Here is a 19,957-nt window from a genome sequence, read left to right on the forward strand (position 1 = left end):
CAGGCGGGGGTGGGGAGAGCGGAGAACGATCTCCGCTTCCCCCCCACCCCCGCCCGTCACACAGCACAGGGCCGAAGATCGGCGGGCGCTGTTTGCCGGGCTTGTCAAGCCCAGCAAACAGCGCCCGCCGATCTTCGGTGACAGGCGGGGGGAGAGCGGAGAACGATCTCCGCTTCCCCCCCACCCCCGCCTGTCACACAGCACAGGTCCGAAGATCGGCGGGCGCTGTTTCCTGGGCTTGTCAAGCCCAGCAAGGAGCGCCCGCCGATCTTCGGCTCTGTCCCCCGATGCGCTACGGCTCGGGGAAGCAGGCAGGGAGCTCCTGCTGGGTCCCGCGGCTTCGCCTCTCACTCGGTCGGGGCTTTGCGATAGTGCTTATTTTCGGGGTATGTCTTATTTTTCACCAACCCTTTGAAATCCTGTCATGGCTTATTTTTGGGGGATGCCTTAAAATATGAGAAACACGGTATTTTGGGGTTTCTATAAATGTTTCCCATCTTGTTGTCTGACTTTCTTCAGAAACTGTGCAATCATTTCTGTCTGATATATATTTCTAATTCTATAATTATAATTCTATAATTTCTAATTCTATAATTATAATATTATCAACTACAGGCAGCTAGCTCACCGCAAGGATTTCACTGCTTGAGAAGCTACAATTTTCTGCTTTAAATCTTCATAGTATGTTTTTTTTAAAAAAAAATACTGCAATTGCATTTGCCATATGGAATGCAGACAGTGTTACCCAGTCAATGCATATGGACATTGTCAGGAGGTTTAACCTATCAACATTAACATTAAATGTATATCTTTTTTTTAAAAAATCATGCATATATAAATTGCATTCAATGTAATCCTGACAATTTTAGCCAAGTAGGACTATGCTAGACTAAAGTAGATTAAGATAATTTTGTACCTGACAATGTTAAAATTGTTCTGGTCAAAATTCCACACTCTTTAAAAACTAAAACAAAAACAAAAAAAACTTCTCTCTCCACCCTCTCTACCTACTACCCAAAAAGCTAAACTGAATTTCAGAACTGACACATGGTCAAGTTCAGATGTAATGAGAAACAGTGATTTTATTGAATGTATATAAGCCTTTGGCCTCCTATTCTCTCAGTTAACCACAGTTTAGCATTATGCCCAAACCCTAAACCAGGGGTCTCCAAACTAAGGCCCGGGGGCTGGATGCGGCCCAATCGCCTTCTAAATCCGGCCCGCAGATGGTCCAGGAATCAGCATGTTTTTACATGAGTAGAATGTGTCCTTTTATTTAAAATGCATCTCTGGGTTATTTGTGGAGCATAGGAATTTGTTCATATATATTTTTCAAAATAGAGTCCGGCCCCCCACTAGGTCTGAGGGACAGTCGACCGGCCCCCTGCTGAAAAAGTTTGCTGACTCCTGCCCTAAACTATTATTAACCTTGACTCAGACCTTGGAGCCGAAATTCCATGCCTGATACACTTTTCTACTGCACATTTTATGCAGAACTGAACACACTAGTAAGCAATGGCCCCAAATTTCAATCACTTAATTTTTTCCAACTATATCATTTACAGGTTTCTTTTGGTACACACATGCACTGAAAAGATACCACAAAGAGTTTATTGATTGAGCTATGGAGTACTTTTTGACCCACCAATCTTAAAATATTGGGGCACTTTCCCCCCATTAAAATCTGATCCAGTGATGCAGATAAAAGTGCCCCCAAATTTTCATTTTTGAAAAATAATCATTGGGGCAAAAATGCCTTTTTTTGTTCCAGCTGATGTTAATGCATTGAAAAAATTTAAAATCTCATTTAAAGAGAAAAAAAACTGACCCAGGGAAATAGACATTTTTGACACCAGACCTTTTGGCTGTGGAATATTTTACTTCATTGGAATGTAGGTTGGAGTAGAAAAAGCACCACTTAAAACATTTTGTTAAGTTTTGTTAAACATCTGGGTTACTAGTTTATGGAAATAAGACAGCAAACCATGGTTCGAAGTTCATTTGCTTCTTTTCTACTATAGTTTACTAACTTGGTTCGGATGTAACACCACTTAATTGTAGCTACGGTAGCTAAAAATGGAAATGAATCCTTCCAATCGTTTTGCAGGTGTAGCAAATGACAAGCACACAAGTCCAAGGCTCATATAGACTCATTCTCAAAATGATAAACAGTTGCTGAACTTGTTCCTTGAACAAGGAATTCCAAGTACTTGTCAATGCTAGAGAAGAACTAAAAAGTAGGAGAATATGGATTATGGGAAGGCAAATAAGAAATCATTTCTCTCTCTCAATAAATGCTAAGCTATGTTGCAAAGTACTGTGTCCAACATCTTTGGCAAATCCCATGTGAGCGTACCTATTCAGGAGTGTACCTAGAGGTTGATAAGGTTGGCCCATGCCAAGCATGCAGGCTGAGGGGGGCTCAAAAATCACACCTCTTGATTATGGCTTGGAATCTGCCTACCCATCTGCATGCTCCCTGGGCCATTCCTCCACTGCTCTGGGTGGCCAAGCAAACACACAGGCTCCTCTGACAAGGACACAAGGGACAGCCGGGGGGGGGGGGGCAATACTTCTCCTTGTCATGGGGGGAAAGGAACCTGAGTATGCCTCTGATCATATCCAGAAATGTGTGGACTCACTGGGTTCTGACAGACATTTTGTAAGGAACAACACCTCCATGGGGGCTGTACACAGGGCTGTTGTGAGATCGCTGTATCCCTTTTTCAAAGTGGCTGCAGTGAAACTGTACACAGCTCTTTGCAAAGAAAGAGAGACCTTGATTCCTGAATGGCTTAGTTGCTGAACAAATCTCCTCCCAAATGCCACAAACCCAGAAGTAAGTGTTATGGTTTGCAAATGTTTTTCGGAAGCTGAACATCCAATGCGGCTTCCGCTTGAGTGCAGGAAGCTCCTGCAGCCAATCGGAAGCCGCACCTTGGTTTCCGAACAGTTTTGGGAGTTGAAATGACTTCCGGAACAGATTAAGTTTGAGAACCAAGGTACCACTGTATACAGCACCTAACTATGGTATCTCAATACCACTGGGATATAAACAGTAGATGTATGAGAAGGTCCTTAAAAGGACCATATGAAGTTTTAAAATTGTGAATGCTTTTTAAAAACACTAGATTTTATGAAGATAGATGCGTAAATATCTGCAGAAGGAATTCTTTAAAAAAAAATAGGGAGTCTGCAGCCTCATGCTGAAAGGATGGAGGTTGAACTTCTCTCTTAGTACACCCAAACAAATCTACATGCAAGTGGCAATTTAGGCAACAAAGTTACACACCTCCTCTTCCTCAGCTTTGTCTTTTAGAGCAGTGTCATTAGAGGTGGTCAGAGAAATTGCCTTAGGCTCCAGGTAGCAGAGGGACAGAGCAACAGGAAGGGACAATGTGAGTGAGAAAGGAATAGACTGGATGGTACAGAGAAGCAGTACAAAGATGAGGAAGAAGGAGGGAATGAATGAGGGAGAAGTAATGGGAACATAATGCTGAAGATAAGTTGGGAGGAATGAGATGCAAACTTCTGGAAGGCTAGGAAAGCTTATGTAGCCATTCTCATCAAGCAGAGAAGGAAAATTGAAAGGATAAGGTTTGCTCGCACAAACTGGAAAATGAGACACAGAATCTTCATGATCTGTATTTTTATGTGCAGCTCTCTCTACTGCAAGAGGGAGACAGTGGTCAGCCACCAAAAGATCCTTAAGTTCCAAGTGACGAGTTGGGAACCTCTGTTCATTTATGCCATGAACTGGTGTCTCTATCACAGGGCTGCAGACTATGGTATCTGAGGGCGTATACTTGGGTTTACCAAGATGATCATCCTCTGAAATGTCTGAAAATATGTCCATTTCAGGGATAGCAGGTAGGTTTTGGGAACAAAATGAATGAGAGTGATTGGGAGATGAAAGCTGATGTGTGTATGTTCACTGGAGGAGGAGGAGAGTCCAGTCCCAGATGCAGATGAGAGACCATGATATAAATGCACATTTGGGGGGCAGAAGGAATGCACAAAAGAGGGAGGGGGGAAGAAACTTGTTAGTGAGAACGTTTATTCAGAAGTAGGGACAGCACTACCATTACAATATGGATGCCACAAACATTCATTAGCCCCAATTGTATTCAAATACAACTACATATAATCCAAATACCTGGATTATACCAGCTCAAAAAGATTTTTGTTTTTGCCACCTTGTAAGGCTGCGAAGAATTCTGTAGTTTGGAACTGTAGTAGTGCAGTCACAATAGATGAAAGCAGACAGACATTCAAAGATTCTACAGAAGGCAGGCAGGGGAAAGACATCAGCATGAGGACATTGTTTCCAACTACAGGTTTTCCTTTTCAAGTGCTAACTTTAAATGTGTAACTGTCAAAATACAAATATTCCACAGATAATTCAGTGGCTTACAACCTAAATAAGAAGATTGAATCAAATTTCAAAGTATTCTTAGTAAAAGTGATTCCATGTTGTGTGTGCCAGAGAAAGCTCAAATTAATGTATGTTTATAACCTGTCAATATGGAAATGAAAATAAAGTTTAAATGTCCATATCTCACATTGATTCAGCTCACATTATAAATGTCCTAGTATTGTGCTTCAAGCACACAAATGCTAAAAGCTAGTATAAAACATGTGTTACACTTAATTATGTTTTCTTCTGCACAGTTATTCATAGAAGATGGCAGCTGTGGTTGCATAATGTAACTATAGGTTGCACAAGTATGAATAAATCATAAAATGAATTATATATGCTAATTGATTTCACTTTCACGCAACTGAATGGAGCTAGTTGCAGGGAGTTTTAAAGCAAATACCTTAGCTCTGCTCCAGAGCAGCTTATTACCAAATTAGATGCCCTTGGGCAAGATTGCAGGACTTTTTCTGCTCTTTCCACAACTGGGGGGTGATGAACACAGTCCCTCTCTTTTTGGTGCCAGGTACACTAATTTAGGGAAGAGTAACTGCCTTCTAGAAAAACTGCTCTTTAGCAGCTTTCACCAGTTTACCCATATAAACTGTAGCCCTAAGACCTGCCCCTATATAGGTGGGTCATCCTGTGCAAAAATCCCAGCCACAAAATTATTAGCTGAAGTGCAGCCCCACTAATGCAGCAGTTGGTTTTAAAACATTTCCAAAATCGATTAATTCCACAAAGCTGACAAACATCAGCACTCTTACCTTTCCATCTTCTAATTGTGGCATTTTAGTTATGCCTCCATCCTCATCTCTACCTTCCCCATCTTTTGATTTGAACTGTCTGGAAGCTTCAAAGATCCTATCACCAGCAGCCCCCACAGCTGTAGCAGAAAAGTCCTTAAGCAGGCTCTGGTCTGCAATACCTACTGGAGCTACAAAAAAATAGGTTTAGTTAATTCAACTATGTTTCAGATAAATATTCCACAGTACCTCGCTCTTTATGAGACAAGTATTGTCTATTTTTTAAGGTTCCAGTGTATTCTGGTTTTAGTCAGAAAATCAACGGAAAAAGAAACTGGGTACATGATATGCCAGTAAATAATTTGGGTGGAAAAACCTTTGGAACATTTTTAAATATAGTGACTAACGGTTGAAGAAAGTGGTTGGTTGGTTTGAAATAGAAAGTTGTGAGGTGCTAAAGGTCAGCTATAAAGGTATATAAAGGCAAATGATAACATCAAACAAATATCACTGGACAATTTTCATACATTCAGAAATGAGGAGATAAATCAAAAGATCACGCATAACGTTAATGCTATAGTGACAATATTTAGTGTCCACCAGGAGGAGGGGCTCTAAGACAAAGCAACTGTGGTGCTGTAAAAATGAGATACATTCTAATAACTCAGGTTTATGAATGTGTTTCGATACAAAAATGTTTCAATATATTAAATTCCATCCTGGTGCATAAACATAATGGTTTTATACCCTCTGTAAGTGCTGGCCCTAAATGCCTTACTAAGCACTACACACTAAGTTCAAACAAGAAGATTATCTGAATATTTAGTTTTAATTTCTCTGAAGAACCTATGTGTGGCACATATTAGGAGTTTACTACTTTTGGTTAGACTCTTACCACCATCAAGACTCCTGGAAACACGTTTGCTTGAGGTCCGTTCAAAATACGGAGCAGGTCTGTCTATGAGAGTGCTAGCCTGCCGTGTCTGTGCTTGAGTACGCCCACTGTAGCGGAACTTGGAACCTAGTGTCAGGAACTTGGCCTTGGCAGGCTGCTCTGGAGATACAAGTCTATAACCCCCAAAAGAAAAAGGAAACAAGTCACCATATTCAAAGGTATTTCAAAACTATAAAAAGATGCATATTCCAAAAGCATGTCAGATACCTGCTCAGGCATTGTTGCTCTTAGAGCAATGTGGCAGCAGGGCCAAATAAGCAGCCTTGCATCTTATATTGTATATCCAAAGTAGTCCTTTACTCAGTGTCCACACATGGGCTGATGACTGCCTGGCAGGCCAAGAATGGCTAGTGGGCCAGAGTTCTTCCACCCGTCTAATAAACATGGGGCTAAAACATGGAAGTGGCCTTCAAGAAGTGGTAGCCACAGCCATGCACACGTCTGAGGTTAACCTCCTTGCAGGCCCACCTAGGGCTAGTGGGAACAGCCAATCCCAGTATAAAAAAAATGTACCAAAGTTGCCCATGATTTTTGACTTTTGTTCCTATTGAAGAGATTAATTAAGAACATTTTTCTTTTAAAAAATGGATTGAAAAGCATTTAAAAAATGTTTCTTTCATTACTGCATGGTTACATGCCACATGCACAGTGGAAAAATGTGAATCATTTTTCATTTACTGGCATAGCTCCTCTCTTGCTACAGCAATAATTTCTGTTTTCAATTCTCTACCCTGCTGAGATAAACTTTTAATCTCTTAATAAGAGAAAAACCTAATTACTTCCTTATTTGGGATATTTTCAAGGATGCTTTAATTTACCAATCTTGGTTATACAAAGAACTGAAAAATATGGGTACAAATTTCCAAAATATTCTCCAAATGGCACAATATATTAAGTATCTCAGACATTTTAAAAAAACCAAGAAGCACTATATAAAAGTAATTTAAAACTTTCATAAAAATCTTATAGTACAACCCTTACAGACCAGTACTGTTTTAGAATACAAATGAGAGACTGCATGTTTCCCAAGTCACACTACTTCCTGTAAAGGGAGATAACATATAAGAAAGAACATTTGAACCTAGTCTTCTCTTCCTAACAAGCTATCTGAAAATCTGAAATAGTTTTGTATTAGATCTACCGGTACGTTATTACTGACACCCTGTTTTCAGATAGTAAGCAAAAGGAAATGAATATGTAATATATATTTAATCATTTCTATTTACCCTAAGAATAGTGGATGCATACAAGCATCCAGTACATTCCCCAAAACAAGAACAGAACAAAAAAGTTGGGTGCGTACATACTAACCTCAAAATTCTGTGCTCCAACATCTGAAGCCAAACACAAGTACTAAACACAGGCCTGGCTTAAGCAAAGAAAGGTAGCATCTGTCAGCTAAGATAACTAACTAAAGGCAATGGGAAGATAAGCCCTTGACAGTGATGCTACCGAGCATCCGTTTATTCAAAAAGGATCTGCATGGAACCCCTGCACAGTATTTATAGTGAAATGAATGGCAGTGATAGAACAGTATTTGCCCTATCCCCATACCTCATCTAAGGTGTGTGTGTGTGTGTGTGTGTGTGTGTGTGTGTGTGTGTGTGTAATAAATACGACCTTTCTAAAAAGGCAGCTTTAACTATAAGAATTACACTTGCTGCAACAGTTATATTGCTTGTGTTTATGTGAATTGTCTTTCAAAGTCTTGCTGGCATAGCTTTATTCTTGGAACACACAGAAGCCAGATTATTTTTAAATCAGGATGATTTAAATCTGCGGATTTTCTGCATGGTGACCATCGGTGGGAACAGGATTTGATACATGCAGTACATTCTCCCTCCTTACCCAAACAGCTATTTCTGATTGGAATAGAATCCAATTAAATTGTAGTCTATGGAAATGTCACAGAATAAATCTGTAACTTGAAATGGTCTAAACAGAGGCTGACCAGACAGTAAATTATATTTTTTCCTGTTTAGAGAGTGTTTTAAAAGTCAGATCATACTGTATTCACTTATTTAGAAGTAAAATGGAAATATATTCCTGAATAAATCTGTTTAGGATTACAGCAAAATCCAGCGAAAGAGTACAAAATCATGCTTCCCACTGCCAGCTATGAAAGGAAAACCACCACCTTGAATGACTGCAGAGCCTCTTCTGCTACAGTCAGTAGTTGGAGGCTTTTGATTCATGACCAAAACATTAATATAGCCTTTGGAAGCCCAAAGATCATTTCAACTTTAGTTGGTGCACTAGCTGGACCTCTTCCTCAATAACGAGTAATTCTACTCTGAGCACATTCATTGAGATTACTAAAATGTGCTGCATGCGGGGCTGCCTTTTAAAAGCATCAGATACGTCAGTCCAAAATACTGCAGTGAGATTACCAACTTGTTGCAAAAACAGAATCATATACATGTTTAAATAACTACACTGGCTTCCAGTCTGTTTCTGGACAGCATTCATACAGCTGACATTAATCCAGAAAATCCTAAATGGCTTCTGATCAGGGCATCTGAAGAATGGTTTTCACCTGTATTAACCTGGCAGTCTATGGAGAACATAGCCTGACTATTGGTGGTTGACTACTGGAGACAGAGCTTCTTGTTGTGACATTCTTAATACTGTATAGAATACTTTTCAAAGATGTGGGTTGGCAACTGTGTTGCTTTCCTGCATGGACCAGGTAAAAACCTGGTCTATGTGTTTTCTATTCAAGTTGAGTTTTAAAACTGTTGCTGTTTTAATTACTCTTTTTAAATAAAGATAAGCAAATCAAGCAAATGAACAGCCAAATTGCCATTATCAGTACAAAATGGCCTTTGTCATCTAGGTATTGCTCCTGGTCCACTCAACTTCCTGGACCTGCATTAAATGCATTATTTATGTTTATTAATGAAGGTACTTTCACCTTATTATGATATACATGCATAATCTGAGTGAAGACCCTGCTGCAGAATCATTTTTATTTGAAATTTATATCCTGCCTTTAATTTTTTATTTACCAAGTGAACTCAGGGGAGTTTACAAAACACTTTCTTTGACTTCTTTCCCAACATCCCATTCCCCCCCCCCCTTAAGCATCACACTCAAAGGAAATCCATTATTCTTGTTTGCATTGCAGGTGAAGAGTTATGCACAACACTGGTGGTGATATGTACAAACTGTACATATAAAGATGTCATGGGTACATACAATCAATCTGAAATACTGTAGTTTCATATTTGCCACTTTGAGCTCTCTGAAAATACTACAGCAGTAACATGCTTCATGATTAAAGAGAACATGATATAATCAGTCAACACCGTTGCAAGAAAACAAATATTCTAAGACAGAAGTGAGAAAAAAATACTCTAAAAGTTATTGTCTTTTTTAGTAATAGTGGAAAATTTGCAGAGGGGATTTTACTCGGCAAAGATAGTTAGAAATTTGATGGTTCACCAATAAAAACTGCTTAAAGACAAGCATGGGGAGCGTCGTTACTCTGGAGTAGTCGCAAGAACCCCCTGACAGTTCATGTATTAGGATGCAGGATATTACCAAGGCAAAATAAAACAGAATGTGGGACTTCCTAAAGTTTGTTTGCTTTTAACAGATTTCAAATTTCATTGAAACAGTGGCAGGGGAAGGGTGTCCTCAACGCACGCTCCACAGGCCATTTTCAATCAAAACTGCCCTCTCAAAGCTGCTATTCTCCCCAGAGGATATGGTGACCCCATAACGAAGGAAAAATTTAAAAATTACCTATAAAATGTATGATGCTCCACACAAACCTTCCATAATTTCTTCGCAGCCCGATGGTTTGGCAACTTAAACCCAATAGTACTCTCGAACTGTTCCAACTATAAAGATTACAAACATCAAAATTAGCACAAATTCTAGAAATCACTGTTGTCTTTAAGAGTGCAGTTATTTCAGCTACAGCATATCTCCCTTCTCAAGATTAGAAGCACTCCGGAGTTTTCATATTTCTAACATTACAGCACTGCTTGAATTGCATACAGTAATAACTACACTTTTTCCCCAAAGAGAGAATGAATATATTCACAAGCAGCTCTTTAGGTAGTAGCCATGCTTATTGTAAATGGCTATATTTATATATATAGTACTTTCCACAACTATTCCAAGTGCCAAAAAGGCAAGCTCTTTCTAAACTAAAGCTTGCTTGCTGTGACAGCAGAAATTGTTGCATGTGTGCTCTGGCTGTGTCTCCATACATATATAACATACTAGTATCATGGTCTACTATAGTAAAACATCAAAAACATGCAATTGTTTTACTTGCAATATTAAATGCTGCTTACATAGGAACTAATAAAAAGCATGGCACTAGCACAAAGATTAATTAAAAACCAGAGCAAATGAATGAACAGCAAGACTATTACTAGTTAAATATCAGACTAGATATTTAATATCAGACTAGATAGTTAGTAGGATTGTAATTTCCTTCAAGTATTGTCCAGAGTTTCTCAGTTTTGTACATAGTTCAAGCAGGCTCGAAACTACCATGCTATTTTTAAAACTAAATGTTTACACATTTCTCAATGTTAGTTCCAAACGGAATTGACATGTGTTTTTGAAATCAGTAGCAGTTAACTCTCAGAAGCTGAACTGCATGTTATGGGGAAAACCAACTCTAATGGTAGAGTGTTCTTAAACCAGATCATGAGCTTCCCTAAATATAATTCAAACCACTCCAGTTAGACCAAATCACATAAACTAAGAGCTGCATAACGGCAGGTGTGAGAACATGGCAACCTTCCATTACAATAAGGAAATTTACATGGCAGGAGTGTGTCCAATCATCAGAAAGCACACTGCGGACATACTGAAACCTTAATTATCTATGCTAGCAGAGATGAAATTGTATTTGCTAAAAAACTATACCAAATGGACATATTCCTACATTATTCACAATGCAAATCGCTGCAAGATTGGATCTATTTTCAAGTAACTTCTGAGCTGAAAGTTGTAAAAACAGAACGCAAATTATGCCAGTCAAATGCTTACCTCAGTTGGTCGGACTTTAATATAGAAGTTACTGCGTTTGTAAGAAATCTTCAGTATTTTGGGCCAGGCAAAACGATTGATTCGGAGTCTGTCCTTGTAAATGAGAAGCCCATTGGCACATACCCCTAGCATGATGTCAACACCTTCAGAATCCTATCAAGACAATTGTAAAAGCAATTTCTATTGGAATATTGAAGGAATACGTAAAGAAGACAAAAGAGCAGGAAGGTATGCTAAGCTTACACTTGCAAATCAAGGAGCAGTGTATCGTAGGCAGAAAAAATGATTAAGTAAAGGCTTAAGAAATAGAAGTTTAAAAACCAGAAAAAGTATAATATTGAACTAATACATATTGTGGTTATGAGCTGAAAAATATCTTATTCTGGAAATACAGAGATAAATAACAAGATTTTATAAGAGGCTGGATACAAGAGAGTAATAAAATCAGGTTTATCAAAGACTATTATTATTATTATTATTATTATTATTATTATTATTATTATTATTATTATTATATACTGCCTTTAATCCAAAGATCACAGGGCAGTTCACAACAAAAACAAGAAGAAAAAGAAGGATATGGTTACAGTGGTACCTCGGGTTACAAACGCTTTGGGTAACTCCGCTAACCCGGAAGTAGTACCTCGAGTTGAAAACTTGGCCCCAGGATGAGAACATAAATCATGCGGTGGTGGCGCAGCAGCAGCAGGACGGCCCCATTAGCGAAAGCGCACCTCACGTTAATAACAGTTTCAGGTTAAGAACGGACCTCTGGACTGAATTAAGTTTGTAACCTGAGGTACCACTGTATGGAGAACAAGAATGACCCTTGACAAGAGCCCTTAAACCAATGGAGTAGCAAGAGACAAAATGTAACCTTTTAAAGCAGGCTTTCTCAACCTCGGCCCTCCAGATGTTGAGACTACAGTTCCCATCATCCCTGACCACTGGTCCTGCTAGCTAGGGATCATGGGAGTTGTAGGCCAAAAACATCTGGCGGGCCGAGGCTGAGGAAGCCTGTTAAAGAGTCAGAGGGAAGTGATGAGAGATTGAAGCTAAGAAAAAAACAGTGATAGAAAAATCTAAACTTTCTAAAGAATAAATCAGTGGTTTTCAACCAGTGTGCCATGGCACCATGGGGTACCTTGAATGATGATCAGGGGTGCTGTGAGCAATACTGGCCTCTGTCCCTCTTTCCCTTTCTTCCTCCTCTAATGCCTAATCCCGTCTCTGCCTCCCAAAGGCTTGCATACCGTAGCTGTTTGTTGCAGCAGTCCTGGCTACAAGCTTCTCAGGTGAATGGTGCTTCTGGGGCTGGCCAGGGGGTGCTTCCCAGGCCCCTGTGGAGCAGTATGAGGAGGCATCTTTCTTTGGGGTGGGGGGGTGGGGAGCTCGAAGACCAGGGATAGCAGCAGTGGCTGCCTAGAGGACACCCAAGGAGAGGGGAGAAGAGGCTGAGGGAACACTACAAAAGGGAGGGTGTTCGAAAAGGGATAAAGGGCTGCCGGCTCTGCAGGCAGTGGGTGACATAATTGGGCTCCTGAGCCCCACAGGGTTGCCACAGAAAAAATGTTGTTGCTCAAGGGAGCCGTGGACTCAAAAAGGTTGTAAAACTCTAGAATAAACAGAGGCTAGATGAATACTATCAGTATTAAATGCAAAAGAGAACAGAAACCTTAATAGTTCAACAGAAATCACATTAAGGCATAGCACAACGCTATGTATGTTTAATCAGAAGTCATTGAGTGTCATGTTTTCCCTCCTATGGCTACACTCATCAATTAGCCTGCCTTTAACACATTCTAGAATCAGTTCTGGTTCTGGGTTCATCTCGAGTGCATTATTATGGCCACTGTATGATTCACAGAAGGGAAGAGAGGAGAGGTAGAGATTAGGTTTGTATGCAGACAACACAGAAATGACCAGGAGAAAGGAGGTGGCAAACTACAGCATGTTGCAGAGGTATGTGCACATGCATGGCAGAAAAGAAGAGAGGAGGGGGAGGGAAAAGAGTGATTGAGATGGGGAGTGAAAAAGTAAAGAGAGATATAAACTGTCAGGAGTTTAAGCCCTTTTTTCCAAAATACAAGCTGGGAAAAAGTCTGTATGGAGCATCTGATTACATAAGAGGATTTTTAAAAAGAAAAAAAAGAAAAGGGAAAGGCTTATTTTTAAAATGCAATGCAATTGGTTCACTGCAAATGATGATTTTGTGTGAGGCATGTACAACAGAAAGAAAATGAATGGTTGAATGTGGTACATGCTTGCATGTAGATGTATGAAAGGGCGTGAATAGGTGGAGTACATGTGGATAGCTGGGTATAAATGGGATGTGTATGCTGCTTTGGCCCTGCACAATTTTGGTCCCGCCAACTGATGGCATGTAGCCTCAGAAAGTTATTCAGCCTGAATGCCGCATTCCCTTGTGGATAAGGTTCCACACCCCTCTGTTCTAAATGAAATAATGTCATCTATAGAAATGCTGGCCAATACCTTAGCATGATGTAAATCCACTCCGTACATGGAAAGCCTCTTGGCATTTTCTAAGAATTGGGAATCTGCCTGTGCTGGAGTCAAGCCTCTGGAATGATTGATAGAAGAAAATTCACGACAAAAATGAGTATCAAGAACAACATAAGCCTTCCTGCCTCAGATCCATGTCCCTCTAGTACAACAGCCGGCCACAGAGATGCCTTTTGAGGGTTTAACTGTAATTGGTTATTCCATTTATCCCAAGCATCTGGTCCTCAACAGTATATTGTTTCAGCTACACATTCAATCCTAGCAGTCACTGACCCTCACATCTATAAAAAAAGCACTGAAATTAAATGACAGGATACTAGTTAAATGGCATGGCAGATATTATTTAAACACCAACACCGCACCAAGTCTCTCATAAACTTTTTGGTTAAAAAATCAATGACAGAAGCTCAAACTATGCAAGCCAAGGTCTTAGCAAGTCTGCCAAGTCTCCGAGTAAGTTAAGGAAGCAACAGAACCTGAATCTTCAAACAGTACTCTCATGTTTGGGTAAGTAATCAGGGAGTTATCCTTACCTGGCATCTATCTCCTATGGAAAAGGCTGCAAAGGTCTAACATGTTATAGAAAAAGAAATTTGCTTTGTTGGAGATAACTTTTTGAACCATTTTTTTGGGGGGGAACCAGGGATTTTCTCAATAAAGGTGTCCTATTCTGGGGAGAATAAGGGGGGGGGTAATCTGGGAATGTTTGGGTTTCCCCCTTCCACCAGTATGTGACAGCAGCTCCATACTCATTGGCCAAAACCATCTCTAAAATTTACTAGCTGCTGTTGAACTACCTGCAAGGTACTGGTGGAGTGGTTGGGGCCAACATAATTTAGACCAGCATTTCTCAACCTTGAATCCTTAGACAACAACTCCCATCATTCCTATCCAGCATAGCTAGTAGTCAGAGATAATGGGAATTGTTGTTCAAGAATATCTGGGACCCAAGGTTGGGAAAGGCTGGTCTGGGCCAATGCAGTTCCTTCAACATACACTTCAAGCCCGACCACTAGTCACCCCACAACACTCCTGCCAACACTTCAGTAGGGCCCTTCACAGACCCCACCTTCTACTAATGGAAGGTGTAAACCTGAACACTCACCCTCTTTATCAGGAAACCCCCTAAATGCAGGAAGAGTTTTTTTGGGTTTTTTTTTTGGCTTAGAATGAACCTTATTGAGAGATTTGCCAAACCTCCTTTCCAACATGAACCTCACAAAACAAAAGGGGCAACTTCTGCACACATGCGTATCTCAACTGCTTGCAGGAGCGTTACACAACAAAGAAGAAAACAAATAAGAAATTCTTTGAAGAACAGAGTATCAGGAAATGTGATCTAAACTTGTTGCTATTGCAGTGATATCGTTGCCTCTGTCAACAAAGAAATCTAGGTCATAAGCATTTGCCTGTGACATTCTTAAATGTTAAGCATACAGTAGGAAACTCTTGCCCCAACTGTCACAAATTAGCTGTTACTCTCCTCCTTTTAGAACAAAGGTATATTACCCATAAGCGCTAAGGCTGGAACACATCTAATATCTGATATTTTTTATATTGCAATTTTAATGTTGTGAACCACCCTGAGATCTACAGGCATAGGACAGTATAATAATTTTGGCTACAACTGTTACACAGTAGTTCACTGTTGCCTAAAACAGTAACATTTTGCCCAACCATGGCTTTCTCTATCTAGCAGTGCAAATGGCGAACTGGACAGATTTAAGTTTCCTTGCCAATATGATCCAATATGGATCATATTGAAACGTATCTGTTTATGTTCTAATCACCATGGGCTTGTGGGTGGGGAGAGGAGCAAAACAACTTGAATACAAGTAAATCACAGAGGGGGTAAGTCCTTTTATAAAAGTAAATCACAGAGCGGGGAAGTCCTTTTAAAACACATACATACAAAATGTTCAGTTCCTCACAAAGCTAACTACATGAAGTACCCAATGATTTCAGCAAAAAACCCCACTTTGCTGGGGGCACAGTCAAGTCAAGATTACGTGCTTTAGTCCCACTAATTTCAATGACAAGTGAAGCGTATGCTACCCATCACTGGTCAGAACATAAATTGCTTGATTTTGGCTGGATGATGCCCGGTGTTCAACAACGCAACCTTAAAACATAGATGACAAGAATAAGCCTGTGCTGTTGCCACTGCGTGCAGTGGCGGGGGAGGGGGGAGGATAAAGAAGTTATTCCCTGTCACAATAGTATTATACCACATACTAGCAGTACTAAAATGGAAAGATAGCCATAGAAGTTGCCTGCTCATGAATGGGGCTGCACACTTGAGTGGCGCAGCTCTAGCATTATATAATCTCACAAAACATTTTTTGCTGTATTGGAAAAATAGTAAAAGTAATTTATGAGTGAAAAAAATCTTTATGATGTTTTTCTCTAGATGATTAAGCCTACACTGAAAACAATCTAGCTCTCCCCATTACATCATTCTTGTACACAATCTCTGGAACAAATTGAGGTTTTATTGGTTCGAAAAATGTTACCATACTATTCAAATATACTTGGATATTAACTCCAGAACAAAGGAAAAACAAAAACAAAAGTAGCTCAGATATGAAGCTGCAAAAGTTCATGGTGAGGACAGAACTTCATAACTGCAAAAGTTCATGGTGAGGGCAGATGATCATCAACTGTGGTTTCAACTTACAAATGTAATTTCAATCTGATGTTTTCCATCAGAAGAGTTTGTTACTGTTTTTACTGGCTAAGTCAATGGACACACCTTTGGCTGATTTTCCAAATCTTTAAGAACATAAAACTCTTAAGCTTGAGCTTGCTTGTGATATTCCAAATTAAGGTTATAAAGAAATACAAAGGCATTCTAGGTATTAGGATTCTGCATGAAATCCAATACTACCCACTACTAGGAAAGGGAACAGAACTCAAAGGTTCAGAAATGACCCACCTGTGTGTTTTGTGCAACTCTACTACTTTTTCCTCCATCTCTTTTGTCTGGTTAGGTGCAAACTGAAATTCCCCTATGTAATCACTGTTGTGTTCCTCTGGATCATAGTCACCTAGTTCTGCTTGTAGAGTATATGAACCAAGGAGAGCATGAGTCACAAAAGAACAAGGTAGGCGGCCAGAAGCAATATCCTGACGAAGCTGCAAACATAGGAAGTACCTGAACAAAGAAAATGGCATCAGACAAATATTTATTATTTATTTTGACATGTTAATAAAAGTAAAAAGATACATATCTTTATTAAAGCTAAGTGTTTTTGTTTTGTTTTTTTAAAAAATCCACAAATACACCTTTTAAAGGACATGGAAAATTTTAAGTGCAACCTGTTCTTCATATATATCCACCAATAAATGTATGTGTGTAAATTGATATCCATTAACAGATACACACTTGTGAAATCCTGGCACCAATATTCTGATTTCTAGTACAAATGGATTATAGTTAAAATTCACTGCAAATATATTTTAGTTCACAATCAAAACATCTTTACTGAAACTTTATTTCATATACCCTATAGCCCTCTCTCTACAACAGAAAGCTTCAGGTTATGCCAGTCCCTGCTCCCCAAAATTCATCTAAAGGAATCTATAAGCCATACACATGTTTACTTGTTATCTTAACTTTTACACTATCAGAGATCCAAGAGAAATATTTCAGAATCCAGATTCAGGATAAGTTGCTAGCAGCAAGCAGGTGCAAGATGTCTCCAGACATTACCTAGCTCTGAGCCAGAAGCTACTGTATAGTCCTGCATATAAGACTACTTTTTAACCCTGGAAAATCTTCTCAAAAGTTGGGGGTCGTCTTATACGCCGGGTCATATTTCTTATAGGGCGAGTATATCCCAAACTCTATATTTTAACTGGAAAAGTTGGGGGTCGTCTTATACGGCGGAATATATGGGGTATTTGTTGCATTTTCTATCTTGGTCACGTTCTCCTAAACTTACAGACTTAAACTCTACATAGCATTCCAAGGAAATATTAAAAACACAGGATTCAAAGTCAGGTAGTAATGCTTTATGGCATACCTGGTGATGTCTTCTGTTAACTGTGAGGGATCCGGTGGATAAAACTTCACATTAAATGTAAATAGCCAGGGCAAATCTAAATTGGGAAATTCCAAAAGGCCGGGAAATGTATTGGTGGGAGGATAAGAAGACAAAAGCACGTACACTGAAGTCTACTACATATACATTTGGGGAACAGTGTACACTAAAAACTAGACCATGATACTTTCATAGCACTTTTAAAAGTTGAACATATTTTACATATTCTTCAGTTCTCTTGCAAAGCAACTACTGTAACTCCTTGGGATCTTAACCGTTTCTATTTTGACCCTTGTGCTATTTAACATCTACATGAAACCACTGATCAAGTCATCCAAAGATTTGAGGTGAGGTGCCATTAGCATATAGATGAGCAACCAGTTGGCCCTCCAGAAGATTTTGGACTACACTTTTGATATATGCATTCATGTAAACATTTTTTATTGGAGAATGGCATTGCAGATTTCAGATAAGAGTGAATTTCAAAGGGTAACTGCATTTTGGAAGTGAGAATTAGGTAGGCTCAGATCAAAATGTGAACCAAATTGAATCACTCTCCCATCCCTAATCACAACTAAACCACTGCATTCAGCACAAAAGGGCAAGGCAGCAGGCAGTTAATATTAGGAACAGAACTCAGCGTCCTGGGAAATCTCAGCTCATTCTCTTCATCTCCTTTTTTATAAAGCTTACTTCTAATCCCCTAGCCGTGAATATTGTCTTTAGCCTGTGTGGACAATGAAATTAATAAAATATCAGAAGCCAAGGGTGGTACGGCCAAGTAATATTCCCATTGGCTAGTGGCCTGACACTTTCTGCCCCTTTCATGATAAACAAGAATATATACACAACAAGTATATGCAAATTTGTACAACTATTGAATTTGGCTATTATGCTGACATAGAAGCCTGATTTAAAAAATAAAAAGAAATGCAAAACATGTTTATCAGTTACATGCATCTATTTTAAGAAATAGGAGATTGAATCAATGTACATAGAAACTTACCATTATAATTAGTGTTACTGAATTAAGCTTACTGTCTACTTTTATTTTTTTTAATTATCAATTGAAACCATAAATAAGGTTGACTGTTTCTTCATTTAATAATAAGTTGCAGTGCAATCTTAGGCATGTTAACTCCAAGTAAATTTCAGATTTCTTGTAAAAGAGAGATAATGTATATGTAACCCTGAATGTTTAAATAGTTGAAACATTTGAAGAGCTATTGCAAAGTGTACTATTGTCAAGTAGGGAGAAAATAATCAACTAGATTTCTTGTATGACTACAAAAATAAGTTGTAGGCTGCACAGTAACCTTTATAGGCATTCTTCATTCTATTCATGAATCTGTGTATGTATAGGCTGCAAATCTGACCTTTCACGACTGTAGGTTGCATGCCAAATGAATAATTGTTTAGTGTAAAGTGCAAATCTCTGCAATGTTGCACTTCAGACTCAAACCCTGTTCTTTGAAGGGATATTCTGGCTATCATGAACAAAAGCCATTAAGTGTGCCTTATTTTCAGATGCTAACATAATGCTACTGAATAGAATGATAGAATCATAAAATTGTATGGTACCATACTGAAATGAAGGACTTCACAAAACTTAGAATATAGCCTGAGATACATTAGATACATTTCCTTGCGTATCAAATGACTAAGAAGCTACTTCCCAATTTTAGTGAGCATGTCTCATCAGAAATACTTCAATGTCTCTTATCCACTGATCCTCCTCCTGCCCCACTTCCCCTGTTTTTCTCTGTACAAATGAAAAGGTGACCCCCCTATGACAGGCATAGGCAAACTCGGCCCTCCAGATGTTTTGAGACTACAACTGCCATCATGCCTGACCACTGGCCCTGTTAGCTAGGGATGATGGGAGTTGTAGTCCCAAAACATCTGGAGGGCAGAGTTTGCCTATGCCTGCCCTATGAGCAGAATGAGGAAGTACTTGGTAGAACTCTTTTCCAGCTTCTATTTAAGCTAACTTACCAAGGCCCTTAACCATGTCTAGGGTAGAGAGAGAGAGAGAGAGAGAAGCATTTAATAGAGTACAGTATAGAGAAGAGGATTTCCTATCTATCAAGGGTATAATACAATAACATGCTCTTTCCGGGTCATGATCCTGTAATGATCCTTCCTGTAATGATTATGTACTGTTTGGCCATACAAATGTACAAAGAGATGTGTTTTACCATACCTGACACTGTTCAAAGCCTCTTGCTACTAATACTGATACTAAAGTCAAACAAAGAGG

The 19,957-nt window shown here is 39.3% G+C and overlaps 2 protein-coding genes across 34 annotated transcripts in view; both read right to left on the reverse strand.

Moving 5' to 3' along the window:
- Positions 1 to 19,957, reverse strand: part of EPB41L2 (erythrocyte membrane protein band 4.1 like 2) — an 81,899-nt gene that overhangs the window by 20,163 nt on the left and 41,779 nt on the right. For all 33 annotated transcript variants that reach the window (XM_088666145.1, XM_060272684.2, XM_088666152.1 and 30 more), the window contains 7 exons: positions 17,680 to 17,755; positions 16,590 to 16,808; positions 13,625 to 13,712; positions 11,132 to 11,284; positions 9,866 to 9,963; positions 6,059 to 6,231; positions 5,185 to 5,354 (listed from right to left, as the gene is read on the reverse strand). In XM_088666145.1, coding sequence (XP_088522271.1) covers positions 5,185 to 5,354; positions 6,059 to 6,231; positions 9,866 to 9,963; positions 11,132 to 11,284; positions 13,625 to 13,712; positions 16,590 to 16,808; positions 17,680 to 17,755 — 977 coding nt within the window. The remainder of the gene's footprint in view (positions 1 to 5,184; positions 5,355 to 6,058; positions 6,232 to 9,865; positions 9,964 to 11,131; positions 11,285 to 13,624; positions 13,713 to 16,589; positions 16,809 to 17,679; positions 17,756 to 19,957) is intronic.
- LOC148686259 (uncharacterized) lies at positions 3,137 to 3,931 on the reverse strand (the record flags this gene model as incomplete). The annotated part of the gene is made up of 1 exon (XM_088665447.1): positions 3,137 to 3,931. A coding segment is annotated over one exon (660 nt), but the record flags the coding sequence as incomplete, so codon positions are not given.

This window comes from Zootoca vivipara, chromosome 3 (assembly GCF_965207765.1).
Source record: "Zootoca vivipara chromosome 3, rZooViv2.hap1.1, whole genome shotgun sequence".
NCBI lineage: Eukaryota > Metazoa > Chordata > Lepidosauria > Squamata > Lacertidae > Zootoca > Zootoca vivipara.